At 45.7% G+C, this 24,911-nt stretch overlaps 1 protein-coding gene across 1 annotated transcript in view; it reads left to right on the top strand.

Annotated features, from left to right (window-relative positions):
* The window catches only part of LOC128661241 (SCO-spondin-like), a 624,208-nt gene that overhangs the window by 256,423 nt on the left and 342,874 nt on the right, over positions 1-24,911 (top strand). Inside the window, exons 57-62 of the mRNA XM_053715520.1 lie at positions 5,997-6,119; positions 6,636-6,765; positions 20,076-20,201; positions 20,333-20,424; positions 20,849-21,028; positions 21,458-21,628. Of these exons, the coding sequence (XP_053571495.1) occupies positions 5,997-6,119; positions 6,636-6,765; positions 20,076-20,201; positions 20,333-20,424; positions 20,849-21,028; positions 21,458-21,628 (822 nt within the window). The remainder of the gene's footprint in view (positions 1-5,996; positions 6,120-6,635; positions 6,766-20,075; positions 20,202-20,332; positions 20,425-20,848; positions 21,029-21,457; positions 21,629-24,911) is intronic.

The following is a 24,911-nucleotide window of genomic DNA, read 5'->3' as shown; positions in this document are numbered from 1 at the left end:
GTTTGTAGCACAGGAGATATCTGTAGCACAGGGAGTGTATCTGTAACAAAGGAAGTATCTGTAGCACAGGAAGTATCTGTAGCACAGGAAGTGTATCTGTAACAAAGGAAGTATCTGTAGCACAGGAACTGTATCTATAACAAAAGAAGTATCTGTAGCACAGGAACTGTATCTATAACAAAAGAAGTATCTGTAGCACAGGAAGTGTATCTGTAACAAAAGAAGTATCTGAAGCACAGGAAGTATCTGTAGTACAGGAAGTGTATCTGTAACAAAAGAAGTATCTGAAGCACAGGAAGTGTATCTGTAACAAAAGAAGTATCTGTAGCACAGGAAGTGTATCTGTAACAAAAGAAGTATCTGTAACAAAGGAAGTGTCTGTAGCACAGGAAGTGTATCTGTAACAAAGGAAGTATCTGTAGCACAGGAAGTGTATCTGTAACAAAGGAAGTATCTGTAGCACAGGAAGTGTATCTGTAACAAAGGAACAATCTGTAGCACAGGAAGTGTATCTATAACAAAGGAAGTATCTGTAGCACAGGAAGTGTATCTGTAACAAAGGAACAATCTGTAGCACAGGAAGTGTATCTGTAACAAAGGAAGTATCTGTAGCACAGGAAGTGTATCTGTAACAAAGGAAAAATCTGTAGCACAGGGAGTGTATCTGTAACAAAGGAAGTATCTGTAGCACAGGAAGTGTATCTGTAACAAAAGAAGTATCTGTAACAAAGGAAGTATCTGTAGCACAGGAAGTGTATCTGTAACAAAGGAAGTATCTGTAAGCACAGGAAGTGTATCTGTAACAAAGGAAGTATCTGTACCACAGGAACTGTATCTGTAACAAAGGAACAATCTGTAGCACAGGAAGTATATCTGTAACAAAGGAACAATCTGTACCACAGGAAGTGTATCTGTAACAAACGAAGTATATGTAGCACAGGAAGTGTATCTATAACAAAAGAAGTATCTGTAGCACAGGAAGTGTATCTGTAACAAAAGAAGTATCTGTAGCACAGGAAGTGTATCTGTAACAAAGGAAGTATCTGTAAGCACAGGAAGTGTATCTGTAACAAAGGAAGTATCTGTAGCACAGGAACTGTATCTGTAACAAAGGAACAATCTGTAGCACAGGAAGTATATCTGTAACAAAGGAACAATCTGTACCACAGGAAGTGTATCTGTAACAAAGGAAGTATATGTAGCACAGGAAGTGTATCTATAACAAAAGAAGTATCTGTAGCACAGGAAGTGTATCTGTAACAAAAGAAGTATCTGTAGCACAGGAAGTGTATCTATAACAAAAGAAGTATCTGTAGCACAGGAAGTGTATCTGTAACAAAAGACGTATCTGAAGCACAGGAAGTATCTGTAGTACAGGAAGTGTATCTGTAACAAAAGACGTATCTGAAGCACAGGAAATGTCTGTAGTACAGGAAGTGTATCTGTAACAAAAGAAGTATCTGAAGCACAGGAAGTATCTGTAGTACAGGAAGTGTATCTGTAACAAAAGAAGTATCTGAAGCACAGGAAGTGTATCTGTAACAAAAGAAGTATCTGAAGCACAGGAAGTGTATCTGTAACAAAAGAAGTATCTGTAGCACAGGAAGTGTATCTGTAACAAAAGAAGTATCTGTAACAAAGGAAGTGTCTGTAGCACAGGAAGTGTATCTGTAACAAAGGAAGTATCTGTAGCACAGGAAGTGTATCTGTAACAAAGGAAGTGTCTGTAGCACAGGAAGTGTATCTGTAACAAAGGAACAATCTGTAGCACAGGAAGTGTATCTGAAATAAATGTGATAAGATAAGATAAACACAAAAAAATATTATATGTATGGTGCCACTAATATATGTTAAACCATAAAATTTATAAAATGTATTAATATAGAGTTCATATAAGGATATGTATACTCTTCCTGGCACTCTTCAGTCTTCTGTGTGGTCTCTCTTGATCCTCATGAAAAAGAAGAAATATGCCACATAGCGTAATTCTGTAACTTTGTTGCAATACAAAACTTGTGTCTGTGCAAATGGTTACTCACATGCGGTAGAGCTATAACCAAGCTCAGGTAGAAGCGCACACCCACTTTTATACTGTTGGGTAAACAGATTCTTGTACCAGTTGTTCAGATAAATGAATTTATTAAAACATAATATATAAAATATATAAAATAGCGTCACCAGACCTGCTATCAACACCTTTTGTAATAAGTTTAGGCAATACAGTATAGTAATTGCTCAATGTGAGCTTAACAGGATACTAGAAACCGTGGTAAGGAGTGTGGAAACTGAACCACACAACCTCCCCCAGAAAGTCCAGTAACTGTTGCTCTTCTTATTGGTGTGCAGGTATTTAGGAAGGCGCCAGAGAACGATAAGTGTATCTGTAACAAAGGGAGTATATCTGTAACAAAGGAAGTATCTGTAACAAAGGAAGTATCTGTAGCACAGGAAGTATATCTGTAACAAAAGAAGTATCTGTAACAAAGGAAGTATCTGTAAGCACAGGAAGTGTATCTGTAACAAAGGAAGTATCTGTAAGCACAGGAAGTGTATCTGTAACAAAGGAAGTATCTGTACCACATGAACTGTATCTGTAACAAAGGAACAATCTGTAGCACAGGAAGTGTATCTGTAACAAAGGAGCAATCTGTAGCACAGGAAGTGTATCTGTAACAAAGGAACAATCTGTAGCACAGGAAGTGTATCTGTAACAAAGGAAGTATCTGTAGCACAGGAACTGTATCTGTAACAAAGGAACAATCTGTAGCACAGGAAGTATATCTGTAACAAAGGAACAATCTGTACCACAGGAAGTGTATCTGTAACAAAGGAAGTATATGTAGCACAGGAAGTGTATCTATAACAAAAGAAGTATCTGTAGCACAGGAAGTGTATCTGTAACAAAAGAAGTATCTGTAGCACAGGAAGTGTATCTATAACAAAAGAAGTATCTGTAGCACAGGAAGTGTATCTGTAACAAAAGACGTATCTGAAGCACAGGAAGTATCTGTAGTACAGGAAGTGTATCTGTAACAAAAGACGTATCTGAAGCACAGGAAATGTCTGTAGTACAGGAAGTGTATCTGTAACAAAAGAAGTATCTGAAGCACAGGAAGTATCTGTAGTACAGGAAGTGTATCTGTAACAAAAGAAGTATCTGAAGCACAGGAAGTGTATCTGTAACAAAAGAAGTATCTGAAGCACAGGAAGTGTATCTGTAACAAAAGAAGTATCTGTAGCACAGGAAGTGTATCTGTAACAAAAGAAGTATCTGTAACAAAGGAAGTGTCTGTAGCACAGGAAGTGTATCTGTAACAAAGGAAGTATCTGTAGCACAGGAAGTGTATCTGTAACAAAGGAAGTGTCTGTAGCACAGGAAGTGTATCTGTAACAAAGGAACAATCTGTAGCACAGGAAGTGTATCTGAAATAAATGTGATAAGATAAGATAAACACAAAAAAATATTATATGTATGGTGCCACTAATATATGTTAAACCATAAAATTTATAAAATGTATTAATATAGAGTTCATATAAGGATATGTATACTCTTCCTGGCACTCTTCAGTCTTCTGTGTGGTCTCTCTTGATCCTCATGAAAAAGAAGAAATATGCCACATAGCGTAATTCTGTAACTTTGTTGCAATACAAAACTTGTGTCTGTGCAAATGGTTACTCACATGCGGTAGAGCTATAACCAAGCTCAGGTAGAAGCGCACACCCACTTTTATACTGTTGGGTAAACAGATTCTTGTACCAGTTGTTCAGATAAATGAATTTATTAAAACATAATATATAAAATATATAAAATAGCGTCACCAGACCTGCTATCAACACCTTTTGTAATAAGTTTAGGCAATACAGTATAGTAATTGCTCAATGTGAGCTTAACAGGATACTAGAAACCGTGGTAAGGAGTGTGGAAACTGAACCACACAACCTCCCCCAGAAAGTCCAGTAACTGTTGCTCTTCTTATTGGTGTGCAGGTATTTAGGAAGGCGCCAGAGAACGATAAGTGTATCTGTAACAAAGGGAGTATATCTGTAACAAAGGAAGTATCTGTAACAAAGGAAGTATCTGTAGCACAGGAAGTATATCTGTAACAAAAGAAGTATCTGTAACAAAGGAAGTATCTGTAAGCACAGGAAGTGTATCTGTAACAAAGGAAGTATCTGTAAGCACAGGAAGTGTATCTGTAACAAAGGAAGTATCTGTACCACATGAACTGTATCTGTAACAAAGGAACAATCTGTAGCACAGGAAGTGTATCTGTAACAAAGGAGCAATCTGTAGCACAGGAAGTGTATCTGTAACAAAGGAACAATCTGTAGCACAGGAAGTGTATCTGTAACAAAGGAACAATCTGTACCACAGGAAGTGTATCTGTAACAAAGGAAGTATATGTAGCACAGGAAGTGTATCTGTAACAAAGGAAAAATCTGTAGCACAGGGAGTGTATCTGTAACAAAGGAAGTATCTGTAGCACAGGAAGTGTATCTGTAACAAAGGAACAATCTGTAGCACAGGAAGTGTATTTGTAACAAAAGAAGTATCTGAAGCACAGGAAGTGTATCTGTAGCACAGGAAGTGTATCTGTAACAAAATAAGTATCTGAAGCACAGGAAGTGTATCTGTAAGAAAAGAAGTATCTGAAGCACAGGAAGTGTATCTGTAGCACAGGAAGTGTATCTGTAAGCACAGGAGGCTATCTGTAGCACAGGAGACTATCTGTAACAAATGAAGTATATTTTTCACAAGAAGGATATCTGTAGCACAGGAGGTGTCTTTAGCACAGGAGGGCGTCTGTAGCACAGGAGGGCGTCTGTAGCACAGGAGGCGTATCTGTAGCACAGGAGGCGTATCTGTAGCACAGGAGGCTATCTGTAACAAATGAAGTATATTTTTCACAAGGAGGATATCTGTAGCACAGGAGGTGTCTTTAGCACAGGAGGGCGTCTGTAGCACAGGAGGCGTATCTGTAGCACAGGAGGCGTATCTGTAGCACAGGAGGCTATCTGTAACAAATGAAGTATATTTTTCACAAGGAGGATATCTGTAGCACAGGAGGCATCTGTAGCACAGGAGGGCGTCTGTAGCACAGGAGGCGTCTGTAGCACAGGAAGTGTATCTGTACCACAGGAAGTGTATCTGTAGCACAGGAGGCTATCTGTAACAAATGAAGTATATTTTTCACAAGGAGGATATCTGTAGCACAGGAGGCATCTGTAGCACAGGAGGGCGTCTGTAGCACAGGAGGCGTCTGTAGCACAGGAAGTGTATCTGTACCACAGGAAGTGTATCTGTAGCACAGGAGGCTATCTGTAACAAATGAAGTATATTTTTCACAAGGAGGATATCTGTAGCACAGGAGGGCGCCTGTAGCACAGGAGGCATCTGTAGCACAGGAGGCGTCTGTAGCACAGGAGGGCGTCTGTAGCACAGGAGGCGTCTGTACCACAGGAAGTGTATCTGTAGCACAGGAGGCTATCTGTAACAAATGAAGCATATTTTTCACAAGGAGGATATCTGTAGCACAGGAGGATATCTGTAGCACAGGAGGCATCTGTAGCACAGGAGGTGTCTGTAGCACAGGAGACGTCTGTAGCACAGGAGGGCGTCTGTAGCACAGGAGGTATCTGTAGCACAGGAGGCGTCTGTAGCACAGGAGGGCGTCTGTAGCACAGGAGGGCGTCTGTAGCACAGGAGGCATCTGTAGCACAGGAGGCGTCTGTAGCACAGGAGGGCGTCTGTAGCACAGGAGGTGTCTGTAGCACAGGAGACGTCTGTAGCACAGGAGGGCGTCTGTAGCACAGGAGGGCGTCTGTAGCACAGGAGGTATCTGTAGCACAGAGGGAATCTGTGAATAAGGATTGTTATAGTAGTGAAATAAAATACTCATTAAATACATTGGGATGTAGACAGTATGGAGAGATGCCAGGAGCTACAACCATAAAACACTCAGCTAATAAATCATCTGTCTCTACACCTCTGATAGATTGTGGTCTGGATATGATTTATGTGCAAGACGGAGAATGTGAGCCAAGGAAACTGGACCCTTGTCCTCAGACGTGTCGCGGGCTGAATTCTGAGACTCTGTGCACCAGCAAGTGTATGCAAGGTGAGAAATAATCAATAACTAGTGTCTGGACAAGTTCATTAGGTAGCAGGCACTGTGTTCACCTTAGTAGCTGACACATTGACAGTGGGAACCTGCAAATACATTATATATGTGCAGTGTGTGCACCAGGCAGACATTACATATATGTGCAGAGGGTGCACAAGGCAGACATTACATATATGTGCAGTGTGTGTACCAGGCAGACATTACATATATGTGCAGTGTGTGCACCAGGCAGACATTACATATATGTGCAGTGTGTGCACCAGGCAGACATTACATATATGTGCAGAGGGTGTACCAGGCAGACATTACATATATGTGCAGTGTGTGCACCGATCAGACATTACATATATGGTCAAGAGTGCACTAGGCAGACATTAGATATATGTGCAGTGTGTGCTCCGGGTCACTACATAGTTTGAAAACCATTGGCTTATATAATATAATATTAATGTGTCAAGTAGTAAGTAACATTCTATATACCGGTCTTCTATACTAATATTCTCTTTCCAGGTTGCCGGTGTCCCCAGGGACTCTATCTACAGGACGGTGCTTGTGTGACCATCAGTGAGTGCCGCTGTCACCCGGGACAGAATCTTCAGGTTCCAGGAGGAATAATCAGCACAGATCCCTGTCGTGTGTGGTGAGACTCAGTAGATAAAGGGATCAAACATCACATAACCTATTATGGGCATAGATTACAAGATTCTATCCACTTATATTGTGGCCCTATGTTGTTTAGCCTTACACATACCCTGACGTATGCTGAGACGCATTAGAGGGGGAGATTATACCGCACATACCCTGACATGTGTGCTGAGACTCATTAGAGGGGGAGATTAAACCACACATACCCTGAAGTGTGCTGAGACGCATTAGAGGGGGAGATTAAACCGCACATACCCTGACATGTGTGCTGAGAGGCAATAGAGGAGGAAATTAAACCACACATACCCTGACGTGTGCTGAGACGCATTAGAGGGAGAAATTAAACCGCACATACCCTGACGTGTGCTGAGACGCATTAGAGGGGAAGAATTAAACCGCACATACCCTGACATGAGCTGAGACTCATTAGAGGGGAAGAATTAAACTGCACATACCCTGACGTGCGCTGAGACGCATTAGAGGGGGAGATTAAACTGCACATACACTGACATGTGTGCTGAGACGCATTAGAGGGGGAGATTAAACCGCACATACCCTGACAAGTGTGCTGAGACTCATTATAGGGGGAGATTAAACAGCACATACCCTGAGGTGTGCTGAGAAAAGTTAGAGGGGGAGATTAAACCGCACATACCCTGACAAGTGTGCTGAGACTCATTATAGGGGGAGATTAAACAGTACATACCCTGACAAGTGTGCTGAGAGAAATTAGAGGGGGAGATTAAACCGCACATACCCTGACAAGTGTGCTGAGACGCATTAGAGGGGGAGATTAAACCGCACATACCCTGACATGTGTGCTGAGAGGCAATAGAGGGGGAAATTAAACCGCACATACCCTGACGTGTGCTGAGACGCATTAGAGGGAGAAATTAAACCGCACATACCCTGACGTGTGCTGAGACGCATTAGAGGGGAAGAATTAAACCGCACATACCCTGACATGAGCTGAGACTCATTAGAGGGGAAGAATTAAACTGCACATACCCTGACGTGCGCTGAGACGCATTAGAGGGGGAGATTAAACCGCACATACCCTGACAAGTGTGCTGAGACTCATTAGAGGGGGAGATTAAACCGCACATACCCTGACGTGTGCTGAGACTCATTAGAGGGGGAGATTAAACCGCACATACCCTGACGTGTGCTGAGAGGCATTAGAGGGGGAATTAAACTGCACATACCCTGACATGTGCTGAGGCGCATTAGAGGGAGAAATTAAACCTCACATACCCTGACGTGTGCTGAGACGCATTAGAGGGGGAGATTAAACCACACATACCCTGACGTGTGCTGAGACGCATTAGAGGGGGAGATTAAACCTCACATACCCTGACGTGTGCTGAGACGCATTAGAGGGGGAGATTAAACCGCACATACCCTAACGTGTGCTGAGACTCATTAGAGGGTGAGATTAAACCGCACATACCCTGACGTGTGCTGAGACTCATTAGAGGGGGAAATTAAACCGCACATACCCTGACGTGTGCTGAGGCGCATTAGAGGGAGAAATTAAACAGCACATACCCTGACGTGTGCTGAGACCCATTAGAGGGGAAGAATTAAACCGCACATACCCTGACGTGAGCTGAGACTCATTAGAGGGGGAGATTAAACCGCACATACCCTGACATGTGTGCTGAGACTCATTAGAGGGGGAGAATAAACCGCACATACCCTGAAGTGTGCTGAGACGCATTAGAGGGGGAGATTAAACCACACATACCCTAACGTGAGCTGAGACGCATTAGAGGGGAAGAATTAAACCGCACATACCCTGACGTGAGCTGAGACGCATTAGAGGGGAGATTAAACCGCACATACCCTGACGTGCGCTGAGACGCATTAGAGGGGGAGATTAAACCGCAAATACCCTGATGTGTGCTGAGACGCATTAGAGGGGGAGATTAAACCGCACATACCCTGATGTGTGCTGAGACTCATTAGAGGGGGAAATTAAACCGCACATACCCTGACAAGTGTGCTGAGAGGCATTAGAGGGGGAGATTAAACCGCACATACCCTGAGGTATGCTGAGACGCATTAGAGGGGGAGATTAAACCGCACATACCCTGACATGTGTGCTGAGATGCATTAGAGGGGGAGATTAAACCACACATACCCTGGCGTGTGCTGAGACGCATTAGAGGGGGAGATTAAACCGCACATACCCTGATGTGTGCTGAGACTCATTAGAGGGGGAGATTAAACAGCACATACCCTGATGTGTGCTGAGAATCATTAGAGGGGGAGATTAAACCGCACATACCTTGACATATGCTGAGACACATTAGAGGGGGAGATTAAACCGCACATACCCTGACGTATGCTGAGACGCATTAGAGGGGAGATTAAACCGCACATACCCTGACATGTGTGCTGAGACGCATTAGAGGGGGAGATTAAACCGCACATACCCTGACATGTGTGCTGAGAATCATTAGAGGGGGAGATTAAACCGTACATACCCTGACGTATGCTGAGACACATTAGAGGGGAAGAATTAAACCGCACATACCCTGACGTGAGCTGAGACTCATTAGAGGGGGAGATTAAACCGCACATACCCTGACATGTGTGCTGAGACTCATTAGAGGGGGAGAATAAACCGCACATACCCTGAAGTGTGCTGAGACGCATTAGAGGGGGAGATTAAACCACACATACCCTAACGTGAGCTGAGACGCATTAGAGGGGAAGAATTAAACCGCACATACCCTGACGTGAGCTGAGACGCATTAGAGGGGAGATTAAACCGCACATACCCTGACGTGCGCTGAGACGCATTAGAGGGGGAGATTAAACCGCAAATACCCTGATGTGTGCTGAGACGCATTAGAGGGGGAGATTAAACCGCACATACCCTGATGTGTGCTGAGACTCATTAGAGGGGGAAATTAAACCGCACATACCCTGACAAGTGTGCTGAGAGGCATTAGAGGGGGAGATTAAACCGCACATACCCTGAGGTATGCTGAGACGCATTAGAGGGGGAGATTAAACCACACATACCCTGACATATGCTGAGACGCATTAGAGGGGGAGATTAAACCGCACATACCCTGACATGTGTGCTGAGACGCATTAGAGGGGGAGATTAAACCGCACATACCCTGACGTGTGCTGAGACGCATTAGAGGGGGAGATTAAACCACACATACCCTGGCGTGTGCTGAGGCGCATTAGAGGGGGACATTAAACCGTACATACCCTGACATGAGCTGAGACTCATTAGAGGGGGAGATTAAACCGCACATACCCTGATGTGTGCTGAGACGCATTAGAGGGGGAGATTAAACCACACATACCCTGACATGTGCTGAGATGAATTAGAGGGGGAGATTAAACCGTACATACCCTGGCGTGTGCTGAGACGCATTAGAGGGGGATATTAAACCACACATACCCTGACATGTGCTGAGACGCATTAGAGGGGGAGATTAAACCACACATACCCTGGCGTGTGCTGAGACGCATTAGAGGGGGAGATTAAACCACACATACCCTGACGTGTGCTGAGACGCATAAGAGGGGGAGATTAAACCGCACATACCCTGGCGTGTGCTGAGACGCATTAGAGGGGGAGATTAAACCGTACATACCCCGACATGTGTGCTGAGACGCATTAGAGGGGGATATTAAACCGCACATACCCTGACGTGTGCTGAGACTCATTAGAGGGGGAGATTAAACAGCACATACCCTGACGTTTGCTGAGTCGCATTAGAGGGGGAGATTAAACCGCACATACCCTGACATATGTGCTGAGAATCATTAGAGGGGGAGATTAAACCGTACATACCCTGACGTAAACTGAGACGCATTAGAGGGGGAGATTAAACCGTACATACCCCAACATGTGCTGAGACACATTAGAGGGGGAGATTAAACCGCACATACCCTGACGTATGCTGAGAAGCATTAGAGGGGGAGATTAAACCGCACATACCCTGACATGTGTGCTGAGAATCATTAGAGGGGGAGATTAAACCGCACATACCCTGACGTATGCTGAGACGCATTAGAGGGGGAGATTAAACCATACATACCCCGACATGTGTGCTGAGACGCATTAGAGGGGGAGATTAAACCACACATACCCTGGCGTGTGCTGAGACGCATTAGAGGGGGAGATTAAACCGCACATACCCTGACGTGTGCTGAGAATCATTAGAGGGGGAGATTAAACCGCACATACCCTGACGTGTGCTGAGACGCATTAGAGTGGGAGATTAAACCACACATACCCTGGCGTGTGCTGAGGCGCATTAGAGGGGGACATTAAACCGTACATACCCTGACATGAGCTGAGACTCATTAGAGAGGGAGATTAAACCGCACATACCCTGATGTGTGCTGAGACGCATTAGAGGGGGAGATTAAACCACACATACCCTGACATGTGCTGAGATGAATTAGAGGGGGAGATTAAACCGTACATACCCTGGCGTGTGCTGAGACGCATTAGAGGGGGAGATTAAACCACACATACCCTGACATGTGCTGAGACGCATTAGAGGGGGAGATTAAACCCCACATACCCTGGCGTGTGCTGAGACGCATTAGAGGGGGAGATTAAACCACACATACCCTGACGTGTGCTGAGAGGCATTAGAGGGGGAGATTAAACCACACATACCCTGACGTGTGCTGAGACGCATAAGAGGTGGAGATTAAACCGCACATACCCTTTGCGTGTGCTGAGACGCATTAGAGGGGGAGATTAAACCGTACATACCCCGACATGTGTGCTGAGACGCATTAGAGGGGGAGATTAAACCGCACATACCCTGACGTGTGCTGAGACTCAGAGGGGGAGATTAAACCGCACATACCCTGACGTTTGCTGAGTCGCATTAGAGGGGGAGATTAAACCGCACATACCCTGACATATGTGCTGAGAATCATTAGAGGGGGAGATTAAACCGTACATACCCTGACGTAAGCTGAGACGCATTAGAGGGGGAGATTAAACCGTACATACCCCGACATGTGCTGAGACACATTAGAGGGGGAGATTAAAACGCACATACCCTGACGTATGCTGAGACGCATTAGAGGGGGAGATTAAACCGCACATACCCTGACATGTGTGCTGAGAATCATTAGAGGGGGAGATTAAACCGCACATACCCTGACATGTGTGCTGAGAATCATTAGAGGGGGAGATTAAACCATACATACCCTGACGTGTGCTGAGACGCATTAGAGGGGGAGAATAAACCACACATACCCTGACGTATGCTGAGACGCATTAGAGGGGGAGATTAAACCACACATACCCTGGCGTGTGCTGAGACGCATTAGAGGGGGAGATTAAACCGCACATACCCTGGCGTATGCTGAGACGAATTAGAGGGGGAGATTAAACCGCACATACCCTGACGTGTGCTGAGAATCATTAGAGGGGGAGATTAAACCACACATACCCTGACATGTATGCTGAGACGCATTAGAGGGGGAGATTAAACAGCACATACCCTGGTGTGTGCTGAGAATCATTAGAGGGGGAGATTAAACCACACATACCCTGACATGTGTGCTGAGACGCATTAGAGGGGGAGATTAAACCGCACATACCCTGACATGTATGCTGAGAAGCATTAGAGGGGGATATTAAACCGCACATACCCTGACGTGTGCTGAGAATCATTAGAGGGGGAGATTAAACCGCACATACCCTGACATGTGTGCTGAGACTCATTAGAGGGGGATAATAAACCGCACATACCCTGACATGTATGCTGAGACGCATTAGAGGGGGAGATTAAACCGCACATACCCTGACATGTGTGCTGAGACGCATTAGAGGGGGAGATTAAACCGCACATACCCTGACATGAGCTGAGACTCTTTAGAGGGGGAGATTAAACCGCACATACCCTGACGTGTGCTGAGAGGCATTAGAGGGGGAGATTAAACCACACATACCCTGACATGTGCTGAGAAGAATTAGAGGGGGAGATTAAACCATACATACCCTGGCGTGTGCTGAGGCGCATTAGAGGGGGAGATTAAACCGTACATACCCTGACGTATGCTGAGACGCATTAGAGGGGGAGATTAAACCACACATACCCTGACATGTGCTGAGACGCATTAGAGGGGGAGATTAAACCACACATACCCTGACATGTGCTGAGACGCATTAGAGGGGGAGATTAAACCACACATACCCTGACATGTGTGCTGAGACTCATTAGAGGGGAAGAATTAAACTGCACATACCCTGACGTGCGCTGAGACGCATTATAGGGGGAGATTAAACAGTACATACCCTGAAAAGTGTGCTGAGACTCATTAGAGGGGGAGATTAAACCGTACATACCCTGACAAGTGTGCTGAGACTCATTAGAGGGGGAGATAAAACCGCACATACCCTGACGTGTGCTGAGACTCATTGGAGGGGGAGATTAAACCGCACATACCCTGACGTGTGCTGAGAGGCATTAGAGGGGGAAATTAAACTGCACATACCCTGACGTGTGCTGAGGCGCATTAGAGGGAGATATTAAACCTCATATACCCTGATGTGTGCTGAGACGCATTAGAGGGGGAGATTAAACCACACATACCCTAACGTGTGCTGAGACTCATTAGAGGGTGAGATTAAACCGCACATACCCTGACGTGTGTTGAGGCGCATTAGATGGAGAAATTAAACCTCACATACCCTGACGTGAGCTGAGACGCATTAGAGGGGAAGAATTAAACAGCACATACCCTGACGTGAGCTGAGACGCATTAGAGGGGAGATTAAACCGCACATACCCTGACGTGCTCTGAGACGCATTAGAGGGGGAGATTAAACCGCACATACCGTGATGTGTGCTGAGACGCATTAGAGGGGGAGATTAAACCGCACATACCCTAATGTGTGCTGAGACTCATTAGAGGGGGAAATTAAACCGCACATACCCTGATGTGTGCTGAGAATCATTAGAGGGGGAGATTAAACCGCACATACCCTGACGTATGCTGAGACGCATTAGAGGGGGAGATTAAACCGCACATACCCTGATGTGTGCTTAGACTCATTAGAGGGGGAGATTAAACAGCACATACCCTGATGTGTGCTGAGAATCATTAGAGGGGGAGATTAAACCGCACATACCTTGACATATGCTGAGACACATTAGAGGGGGAGATTAAACCGCACATACCCTGACGTATGCTGAGACGCATTAGAGGGGGAGATTAAACCGCACATACCCTGACATGTGTGCTGAGACGCATTAGAGGGGGAGATTAAACCGCACATACCCTGACATGTGTGCTGAGAATCATTAGAGGGGGAGATTAAACCGCACATACCCTGACATGTGTGCTGAGAATCATTAGAGGGGGAGATTAAACCGTACATACCCTGACGTATGCTGAGACGCATTAGAGGGGGAGATTAAACCGTACATACCCCGACATGTGCTGAGACACATTAGAGGGGGAGATTAAACCGCACATACCCTGACGTATGCTGAGACGCATTAGAGGGGGAGATTAAACCGCACATACCCTGACATGTGTGCTGAGACGCATTAGAGGGGGAGATTAAACTGCACATACCCTGACATGTGTGCTGAGAATCATTAGAGGGGGAGATTAATCCGCACATACCCTGACATTTGTGCTGAGAATCATTAGAGGGGGAGATTAAACCGTACATACCCTGACGTATGCTGAGACGCATTAGAGGGGGAGATTAAACCGTACATACCCCGACATGTGTGCTGAGACGCATTAGAGGGGGAGATTAAAAAACACATACCCTGGCGTGTGCTGAGATGCATTTGAGGGGGAGATTAAACCGCACATACCCTGACATGTGTGCTGAGACGCATTAGAGGGGGAGATTAAACCGCACATACCCTGACGTATGCTGAGAAGCATTAGAGGGGGAGATTAAACCGGACATAACCTGATGTATGCTGAGACGCATTAGAGGGGGAGATTAAACCACACATACCCTGGCGTGTGCTGAGACGCATTAAAGGGGGAGATTAAACCGCACATACCCTGGCGTGTGCTGAGACGCATTAGAGGGGGAGATTAAACCGCACATAACCTGGTGTATGCTGAGATGAATTAGAGGGGGAGATTAAACTGCACATACCCTGACGTGTGCTGAGAATCATTAGAGGGGGAGATTAAACCACACATACCCTGACATGTGTTCTGAGACGCATTAGAGGGGGAGATTAAACAGCACATACCCTGGTGTGTGCTAAGAATCATTAGACGGGGAGATTAAACTACACATACCCTGACATGTGTGCTGAGACGCATTAGAGGGGGAGATTAAACCGCACATACCCTGACGTGTGCTGAGACGCATTAGAGGGGGAGATTAAACCACACATACCCTGACATGTGCTGAGAAGAATTAGAGGGGGAGATTAAACCGTACATACCCTGGCGTGTGCTGAGACGCATTAGAGGGGTAGATTAAACCGTACATACCCTGACGTATGCTGAGACGCATTAGAGGGGGAGATTAAACCACACATACCCTGACATGTGCTGAGACGCATTAGAGGGGGAGATTAAACCACACATACCCTGGCATGTGCTGAGACGCATTAGAGGGGGAGATTAAACCACACATACCCTGACGTGTGCTGAGACGCATAAGAGGGGGAGATTAAACCGCACATACCCTGGCATGTGCTGAGACGCATTAGAGGGGGAGATTAAACCGTACATACCCCGACATGTGTGCTGAGACGCATTAGAGGGGGAGATTAAACCGCACATACCCTGAGGTGTGCTGAGACTCATTAGAGGGGGAGATTAAACCGCACATACCCTGACGTGTGCTGAGACGCATTAAAGGGGGAGATTAAACCGTACATACCCCGACATGTGTGCTGAGACGCATTAGAGGGGGAGATTAAACCGCACATACCTTGGCGTGTGCTGAGACGCATTAGAGGGGGAGATTAAGCCGTACATACCCCGACATGTGTGCTGAGACGCATTAGAGGGGGAGATTAAACCACACATACCCTGACATGTGTGCTGAGACTAATTAGAGGGGGAGATTAAACCGCACATACCCTGGCGTGTGCTGAGAATCATTAGAGGGGGAGATTAAACCGTACATACCCTGATATCTGTGCTGAGAGGCATTAGAGGGGGAGATTAAACCGCACATACCCTGACATGTGTGCTGAGAGGCATTAGAGGGGGAGATTAAACCGCACATATCCTGCCGTGTGTGATTAGATTAACCCTGACCCTGAGGGGGGAGCAGATTAAACCGCACATACCCTGCCATGTGTGATCAGACTCACTAGAGGGGGAGCAGGAGATTAAACAGCACATACCCTGCCGTGTGTGATCAGACTCACTAGAGGGGTAGCAGGAGACTAAACAGCACATACCCTGCCCTTTGTGATCAGACTCACTAGAGGGGTAGCAGGAGACTAAACCGCACATACCCTGCCGTGTGTGATCAGACTCACTAGAGGGGAGCAGGAGATTAAACCGCATATACCCTGCTGTGTGTGATCAGACTCACTATAGGGGGAGCAGGAGATTAAACAGCACATACCCTGCCGTGTGTGATCAGACTCACTAGAGGGGGAGCAGGAGATTAAACCGCACATACCCTGCCGTGTGTTATCAGATTCACTAGAGGGGGAGCAGGAGATTAAACAGCACATACCCTGCCGTTTGTGATCAGATTCACTAGAGGGGGGAGCAGATTAAACCGCATATACCCTGCTGTGTGTGATCAGACTCACTATAGGGGGAGCAGGAGATTAAACAGCACATACCGTGCCGTGTGTGATCAGACTCACTAGAGGGGGAGCAGGAGATTAAACCGCACATACCCTGCCGTGTGTTATCAGACTCACTAGAGGGGGAGCAGGAGATTAAACAGCACATACCCTGCTGTGTGTGATCAGACTCACTAGAGGGGGAGCAGGAGATTAAACAGCACATACCCTGCCTTGTGTGATCAGACTCACTAGAGGGAGAGCAGGAGATTAAACAGCACATACCCTGCCCTGTGTGATCAGACTCACTAGAGGGGAGCAGGGGATTAAACAGCACATACCCTGCCGTGTGTGATCAGACTCACTAGAGAGGAGCAGGAGATTAAACCGCACATACCCTGCCGTGTGTTATCAGACTCACTAGAGGGGGAACAGGAGATTAAACCGCACATACCCTGCCGTGTGTTATCAGATTCACTAGAGGGGGAGCAGGAGATTAAACAGCACATACCCTGCCGTGTGTGATCAGACTCACTAGAGGGGGGAGCAGATTAAACCGCACATACCCTGCCCTGTGTGATCAGACTCACTAGAGAGGGAGCAGGAGATTAAACAGCACATACCCTGCCGTGTGTGATCAGACTCACTAGAGGGGGAGCAGGAGATTAAACAGCACATACCGTGCCGTGTGTGATCAGACTCACTAGAGGGTGAGCAGGAGATTAAACAGCACATACCGTGCCGTGTGTGATCTGACTCACTAGAGGGGGAGCAGGAGATTAAACAGCACATACCCTGCCGTGTGTGATCAGACTCACTAGAGAGGGAGCAGGAGATTAAACAGCACATACCCTGCCGTGTGTGATCAGACTCACTAGAGGGGGAGCAGGAGATTAAACAGCACATACCGTGCCGTGTGTGATCAGACTCACTAGAGGGGGAGCAGGAGATTAAACCGCACATACCCTGCCATGTGTTATCAGACTCACTAGAGGGGGAGCAGGAGATTAAACAGCACATACCCTGCTGTGTGTGACCAGACTCACTAGAGGGGGAGCAGGAGATTAAACAACACATACCCTGCCCTGTGTGATCAGACTCACTAGAGGGGAGCAGGAGATTAAACAGCACATACCCTGCCCTGTGTGATCAGACTCACTAGAGGGGAGCAGGAGATTAAACAGCACATACCCTGCCGTGTGTGATCAGACTCACTAGAGGGGGAGCAGGAGGTTAAACAGCACATACCCTGCCGTGTGTGATCAGACTCACTAGAGGGGGAGCAGGAGATTAAACCGCACATACCCTGCCCTGTGTGATCAGACTCACTAGAGGGGGAGCAGGAGATTAAACCGCACATACCCTGCTGTGTGTGATCAGACTCACTAGAGGGGGAGCAGGAGATTAAACAGCACATACCCTGCCGTGTGTGATCAGACTCACTAGAGGGGAGCAGGGGATTAAACAGCACATACCCTGCTGTGTGTGATCAGACTCACTAGAGGGGAGCAGGGGATTAAACCGCACATACCCTGCTGTGTGTGATCAGACTCACTAGAGGGGAGCAGGGGATTAAACAGCACATACCCTGCTGTGTGTGATCAGAATCACTAGAGGGGGAGCAGGAGATTAAACAGCACATACCCTGCCGTGTGTGATCAGACTCACTAGAGGGGAGCAGGGGATTAAACCGCACATACCCTGCTGTGTGTGATCAGACTCACTAGAGGGGGAACAGGAGATTAAACAGCACATACCCTGCTGTGTGTGATCAGACTCACTAGAGGGGGAACAGGAGATTAAACAGCACATACCCTGCTGTGTGTGATCAGACTCACTAGAGGGGGAACAGGAGATTAAACAGCACATACCCTGCCCTGTGTGATCAGACTCACTAGAGGGGAGCAGGAGATTAAACAGCACATACCCTGCCCTGTGTGTGATCAGACTCACTAGAGGGGAGCAGGGGATTAAACAGCACATACCCTGCCGTGTGTGATCAGAATCACTAGAGGGGGAGCAGGAGATTAAACCGCACATACCCTGCCGTGTGTGATCAGACTCACTAGAGGGAGAGCAGGAGATTAAACAGCACATACCCTGCCCTGTGTGATCAGACTCACTAGAGGGGAGCAGGAGATTAAACAGCACATACCCTGCCGTGTGTGATCAGACTCACTAGAGGGGAGCAGGAGATTAAACAGCACATACCCTGCCATGTGTGATCAGACTCACTAGAGGGGAGCAGGGGATTAAACAGCACATACCCTGCTGTGTGTGATCAGACTCACTAGAGGGGAGCAGGGGATTAAACAGCACATACCCTGCCCTGTGTGTGATCAGACTCACTAGAGGGGAGCAGGGTATTAAACAGCACATACCCTGCCGTGCGTGATCAGACTCACTAGAGGGGAGCAGGGGATTAAACAGCACATACCCTGCCGTGTGTGATCAGACTCACTAGAGGGGGAGCAGGAGATTAAACAGCACATACCCTGCCCTGTGTGATCAGACTCACTAGAGGGGGAGCAGGAGATTAAACCGCACATACCCTGCCCTGTGTGATCAGACTCACTAGAGGGGGAGCAAGAGATTAAACCGCACATACCCTGCTGTGTGTGATCAGACTCACTAGAGGGGGAGCAGGAGATTAAACAGCACATACACTGCCGTGTGTGATCAGACTCACTAGAGGGGAGCAGGAGATTAAACAGCACATACCCTGCCCTGTGTGATCAGACTCACTAGAGGGGAGCAGGGGATTAAACAGTACATACCCTGCTGTGTGTGATCAGACTCACTAGAGGGGGAACAGGAGATTAAACAGCACATACCCTGCTGTGTGTGATCAGACTCACTAGAGGGGGAACAGGAGATTAAACAGCACATACCCTGCTGTGTGTGACCAGACTCACTAGAGGGGGAACAGGAGATTAAACAGCACATACCCTGCCCTGTGTGATCAGATGCACTAGAGGGGAGCAGGAGATTAAAAAGCACATACCCTGCCCTGTGTGTGATCAGACTCACTAGAGGGGAGCAGGGGATTAAACAGCACATACCCTGCCGTGTGTGATCAGAATCACTAGAGGGGGAACAGGAGATTAAACCGCACATACCCTGCCATGTGTTATCAGACTCACTAGAGGGGGAGGAGGAGATTAAACAGCACATACCCTGCCGTGTGTGATCAGACTCACTAGAGGGGGAGCAGGAGATTAAACAGCACATACCCTGCCCTGTGTGAACAGACTCACTAGAGGGGAGCAGGAGATTAAACAGCACATACCCTGCCCTGTGTGATCAGACTCACTAGAGGGGGAGCAGGAGATTAAACAGCACATACCCTGCCGTGTGTGATCAGACTCACTAGAGGGGGAGCAGGAGATTAAACAGCACATACCCTGCCGTGTGTGATCAGACTCACTAGAGGGGGAGCAGGAGATTAAACAGCACATACCCTGCCCTTTGTGATCAGACTCCCTAGAGGGGGAGCAGGAGAAGTGCATAACGTTTTTACCGTATAATCTGTTACTCATATATCACAATAATATTATTTTTATAGCCAATGTCATGATGGCAAAGTGACATGTGACGACTCAGCCTGTCCTGTGAGCTGTGGCTGGTCAGCGTGGTCCCAGTGGACATCATGTGACACATCCTGTGGGACTGGGATACAAGAGCGGTTCAGGTAAGAGCCGGGTGGGATGTGTGTGTATTAACGAAATACCAGGCAGTGACAATATATCTTCTGCTCCGGTAGCTATTCAGTATTTATTTAGCATTGTTTGCTTCCTTATTTCTGGTCTTCTGGTTTCCCAGGTCTCCAAACAATCCAGCAGCTGCTAATGGCGGCTCTCCATGTGAGGGCGACTCCAGAGAAGTGAAGGAATGTGTCTCTCCTTGTGTTGAGGGTAAGACAAAGAAACATTTATTGTACAATACTGTTTTAAGTGAATAGAATACGTAAAAGCGCTAGATGTCCCATCAGGCAGCAGTAACGACCCTCACACCTAGCTGTGAACATCAGCAGCACAAAGCATGACATTGTATTGATTAGAACATTGTGCTCCTGACGATATGAGACAACTTCATCTCATTGGCTTTTTTTGAACCTGTACTGGTTTGGCATTTGAACCAATTTTTAATAGCCCTAATTTTAGGAGAGTTAATGTAGAAAACATTTAGACAATAATACGTTAACTTAACTGGGGGTTTGTGATTGCACAAATGTAGAATTTGCATATGTGATTAATAAGAGATATTAGTAATTATTATCTTGGCTTTATAGTTATATCGTTTATACTTTTGTTATTTATTCCTCTTTTTTAACTACAGAGACAAAAGGATTCTGGGGTGAGTGGTCATCTTGGTCTTCTTGCTCCAAGACCTGCTTTTATGATGTGGAACATGTTGGCTTACGGAGGAGATTTCGTCACTGCAATAGCTCCAGCTCTGAATCCCATTGTTCTGGGGAGTCTGTGCAGGAGGAGCCATGTGACACTGCTCTTTGTCCAGGTAGGCGCAGTGTGGATAATACGTGTGATGTCCACGGCCTGACAATGGAGAGCAAAATGAAGTTACTCCCTCTTTGTTGACTACCTCAGTTCCTTTCTTCCAATTTATTTTTAAGCTCCTCCCATGAGCAGTTCTCCATCTATTTATTCCTAAGCACACTCTCCTCCGTGATCGAAGCTAAATGGCCTAGCATACCTTGCATCAAATGCTCCTTTAATAAAAATGCTCCCACAGTGGGGGCTGGCCATTCAAAACTAAGGAATGTTACTTTACTTACAATTAATGCGAAAATGAAATAAGCATCATGTCTTTTCTTTTTTGTCACCTCTGGTCCTATTGCAGGGCTTGAAATAAGGCAATAAAGCTAACTTTTACTTTTGTGTACCTTCTAACACTTCTTTCTTTTGCTAACACTACTCTCTCTTACAGTGATCGGTGGTTGGTCCTCCTGGAGCTCATGGTCAGAATGCACAGCCACCTGTGACTCTGGGATCCAAACGCGTAACCGTTCCTGTTCTAAACCAAATCCCTCCCATGGAGGTTCAGATTGCAGAGGTCCTCAGATCCAGACTAGGGAATGCAACACCCATCCCTGCAGAGGTAAGTGATCTGTTTGGCAGCTCCTTGATGGCTGCTCTGTTCTTGTTTCTAGTAATAAGCATTTTATAACACAAGATCTGATCATTTGCCTTACAGGATATTCTGGGCGCAGCTAGAATATATATTTCCTATGTCATGGAGAGTCCATGATTCATTTCAATTACTAGTGGGTTATACAACTCCTGGCCAGCAGGAGGAGGCAAAGAGCACCCCAGCAGAGCAGTTAACGGGACATGAAACCCAACATTTTTGTTTCATGATTCAGACAGAGAATACAATTTTAAACAACTTTCTAATTTACTTCTATTATCTAATCTGTTTCATTCTCTTGTTATCATTTGTTGAAGGAGCAGCATCACACTAATGGTTTCTTACACAAGGGTGAGCCAATCACAATGGATATATATATGCAGCCACCAATAAGCAGCTAGAGCCTAGGTTCTCTGCTACTCCTGAGCTTGCCTAAATAAGCCTTTCAGCAAAGAATAACAAGAGAAGGAAGAAAATTAAATAACAGAAGTAAACTGGAAAGTTGATTAAAATTGTATTCTTTATCTGAATCATGAAAGAACATTTTTGGGTTTTATGTCCTTTTAAGGGTCACTTCCCTTACCCATAACCCCCAGTCATTCTTTGTCTCTATGATCGGAAGGATGGCAAAGATGAGTGTCTGAGAAGATTTATTCCTTTAATGGATACTTTGCAAGCAAGGATTGGGGATATGTTGTGCCCATGACAATCTCCTTAGTAAGAGTAATGGTGGCTTCTAGCAGTTAGAAAGTGGCAAGGTTGTCCTTGCTTTATTTCTAACATTTTGCTACCCCTTTACAGAAAGCCAGGGTTGGTTACTCTGTTCTTTCTCTGTCTATAGGTCCCTGACAGATGTTGGTGAGTCCGTCACACCTGACACGCTGCTTCTGCCCAGGATCCCCAGGTAAGTGCTTTGTCTTCTAGGTATGGAGGATTAGCACTTAGGTTAATTTGTGGACAATTAAGGGACATCATTTATTCTCCCTAAGTTGGAGTCATTTTTCTGGGCAGTTCTGGCAGGGATATTGTACTGCTAGGGGTCAGTTATTTTGATGACATTCAAAATACTATGGCATAAGGCTGGCGATGAGACTTATGATGACTCTGGAACAGTAGGGGTTAATCAACTTTATTTTTTCCCCTATGTTATGTCTGAGAGGTATATGAGAGTTATTGCAATCGTCTGGCAGTTTTGATTGCCGCTGAGGTTACTTCTCGCGCCTTTTTCTAAAGTTGTGGTGCACTTGTAATACTTTCAGCGCTTCTGTCACGTGACGTATTTCGGGCTTCCGCTTTTCCGGCTATAATGTCAGTCGTTCTCATAGCAGAACGCATTGTTCAGTGATGGTTTCTCTTTGAGGAGGATTCTGAACATGCATCTATCAGTGATAGCTTCTCTTGGATCGGAGGTTACTGATCACCAGATTAGTGTTTTCAGTCAGCTGCGATTGGCTCCTACCTCTGCCTGATTACTAGTGGGGTTCCTCCTTTGGTAGCTGGAGCGGTAAGTCCTGAGGTTTTAGAGGTGTCTGGTTTTTCTTTTGTTTCTGTCAGTTTTTTACGTACCGGTTTTTACAATTTAAAGGTACACTTTATTTTCCAAACGGTTTATTTGAATTTACTTTATTACTAGTGAATCCTTTACAAAATGGATACTGAACAAGAGGGTACCAAATTTAATAAATGCTTATATTGTTTGGAGGTACAAGTTATTCATCCTGTGCAACTATGTTCCACTTGTTTAAGTAGGACTTTGTCATCTAGAGACAAGGATTCCGCCTCTGAGCCATATGTCTCTATGGATAATGTTGTCCAGGCCATGCCTCAGCTTTTTCCTCAAACGTCCCAAGCTTTAGCAGTTTCACATGCAGTACCCTGCGGTTCCTATTATCATCATCCTGGGGTTGTTTATTTACCAGGAGATTTCGCTGCACAGATAAATTCTGCGATTTCTGCAGGTTTATCAGCTTTCCCTGTAGCTGGTAAACGTAAGAGGAAATCCAAGAATATTTCTGTTAGTAAGGGTTCTGACTCTGCTAAGGCTATGTTAGTCAATCTCTCTCATTTATCTGATGAGGATACCTCAGTAGCTTCTGAGGGAGAAATCTCAGACTCTGACTCTGTGGTGGAAAAATCTACCGATTCAGAGGATCTTAATTTCAGATTTAGGCTGGAACACCTCCGGTTACTTTTAAAGGAGGTCCTTGCTAATTTGCAAGTATTGCTATGGTGGCGGGGTCAGCATCTTATTGGTGTGATGCCTTATCTGACCTGATTTCAGAAGAGACCACTATAGAGGAGATCCAGGTTAGGATCAAGGCTTTTAAATTGGCCAATACTTTTATCTGTGATGCCAACATGCAAGTGCTTAGACTAGGAGCCAAGATTTCTAGTCTTGCTATTCTAGCTTGCAGAGCTCTGTGGTTAAAATCTTGGTCTGCAGTTGCAACTTCCAAATCCAAACTTCTGTCTTTATCTTATAAGGGTAAGACTTTCTTTGGTCCTGGTCTGGCTGAGATAATTTCTGAAATTACAGGTGGGAAGGGATCTTTCCTAACTCAGGCCAAGAAGAATAGTCCTAAGGGTTGCCATAATTATAATTTTTGTTCCTTTTGTAACTTCAAAGGACCAAAGTCTTCCTCTTCCAAGCCGGAGCAAGCCTAGACTTCTTGGAGGTCCAGTCAGCCTTGGAATAAGGGAAAACATGAAGGGACCACCCCCGATCCAGTCTTGGATCAAGCTGGGGGAAGGCTTTACCTTTTTTCAACAGGCTTGGATCCGCAATGTCCAAGATCCTTGGGCAGTGGATATTGTATCCCAGGGTTACAGAATAGGATTCAAGTCATGTCCCCCCAGGGGCAGATTTCTCCTGTCAAGACTATCTGTATACCAGGTAAAGACAGAGGCCTTCTTAAATTGTATAAATCACCTATCTTCCCTGGGAGTGATTGTTCCAGTTCCTGTAGAGGAACAGGGTCAAGGATTTTATTCAAATCTTTGTGGTTCCCAAAAAAGAGGGAACTTTCCGTCCCATTTTTAGACCTAAAATGTCTCAACAAATTCCTCAGGGTTCCATCCTTCAAGATGGAGACCATTCATTCCATTCTTCCCTTGGTCCAAGAGGGTCAGTTCATGACAACCATAGACCTGAAGGACGCATATCTTCATGTTCCCATTCACAGGGATCATCACCAGTTTCTAAGGTTTGCTTTCCTGGACCAGCACTTTCAGTTTGCTGCCCTTCCTTTTGGCC

The sequence above is a fragment of the Bombina bombina genome, chromosome 5, assembly GCF_027579735.1.
Source record: "Bombina bombina isolate aBomBom1 chromosome 5, aBomBom1.pri, whole genome shotgun sequence".
Taxonomy (NCBI): domain Eukaryota; kingdom Metazoa; phylum Chordata; class Amphibia; order Anura; family Bombinatoridae; genus Bombina; species Bombina bombina.
This window is presented reverse-complemented; position numbering and strand designations above follow the sequence as displayed.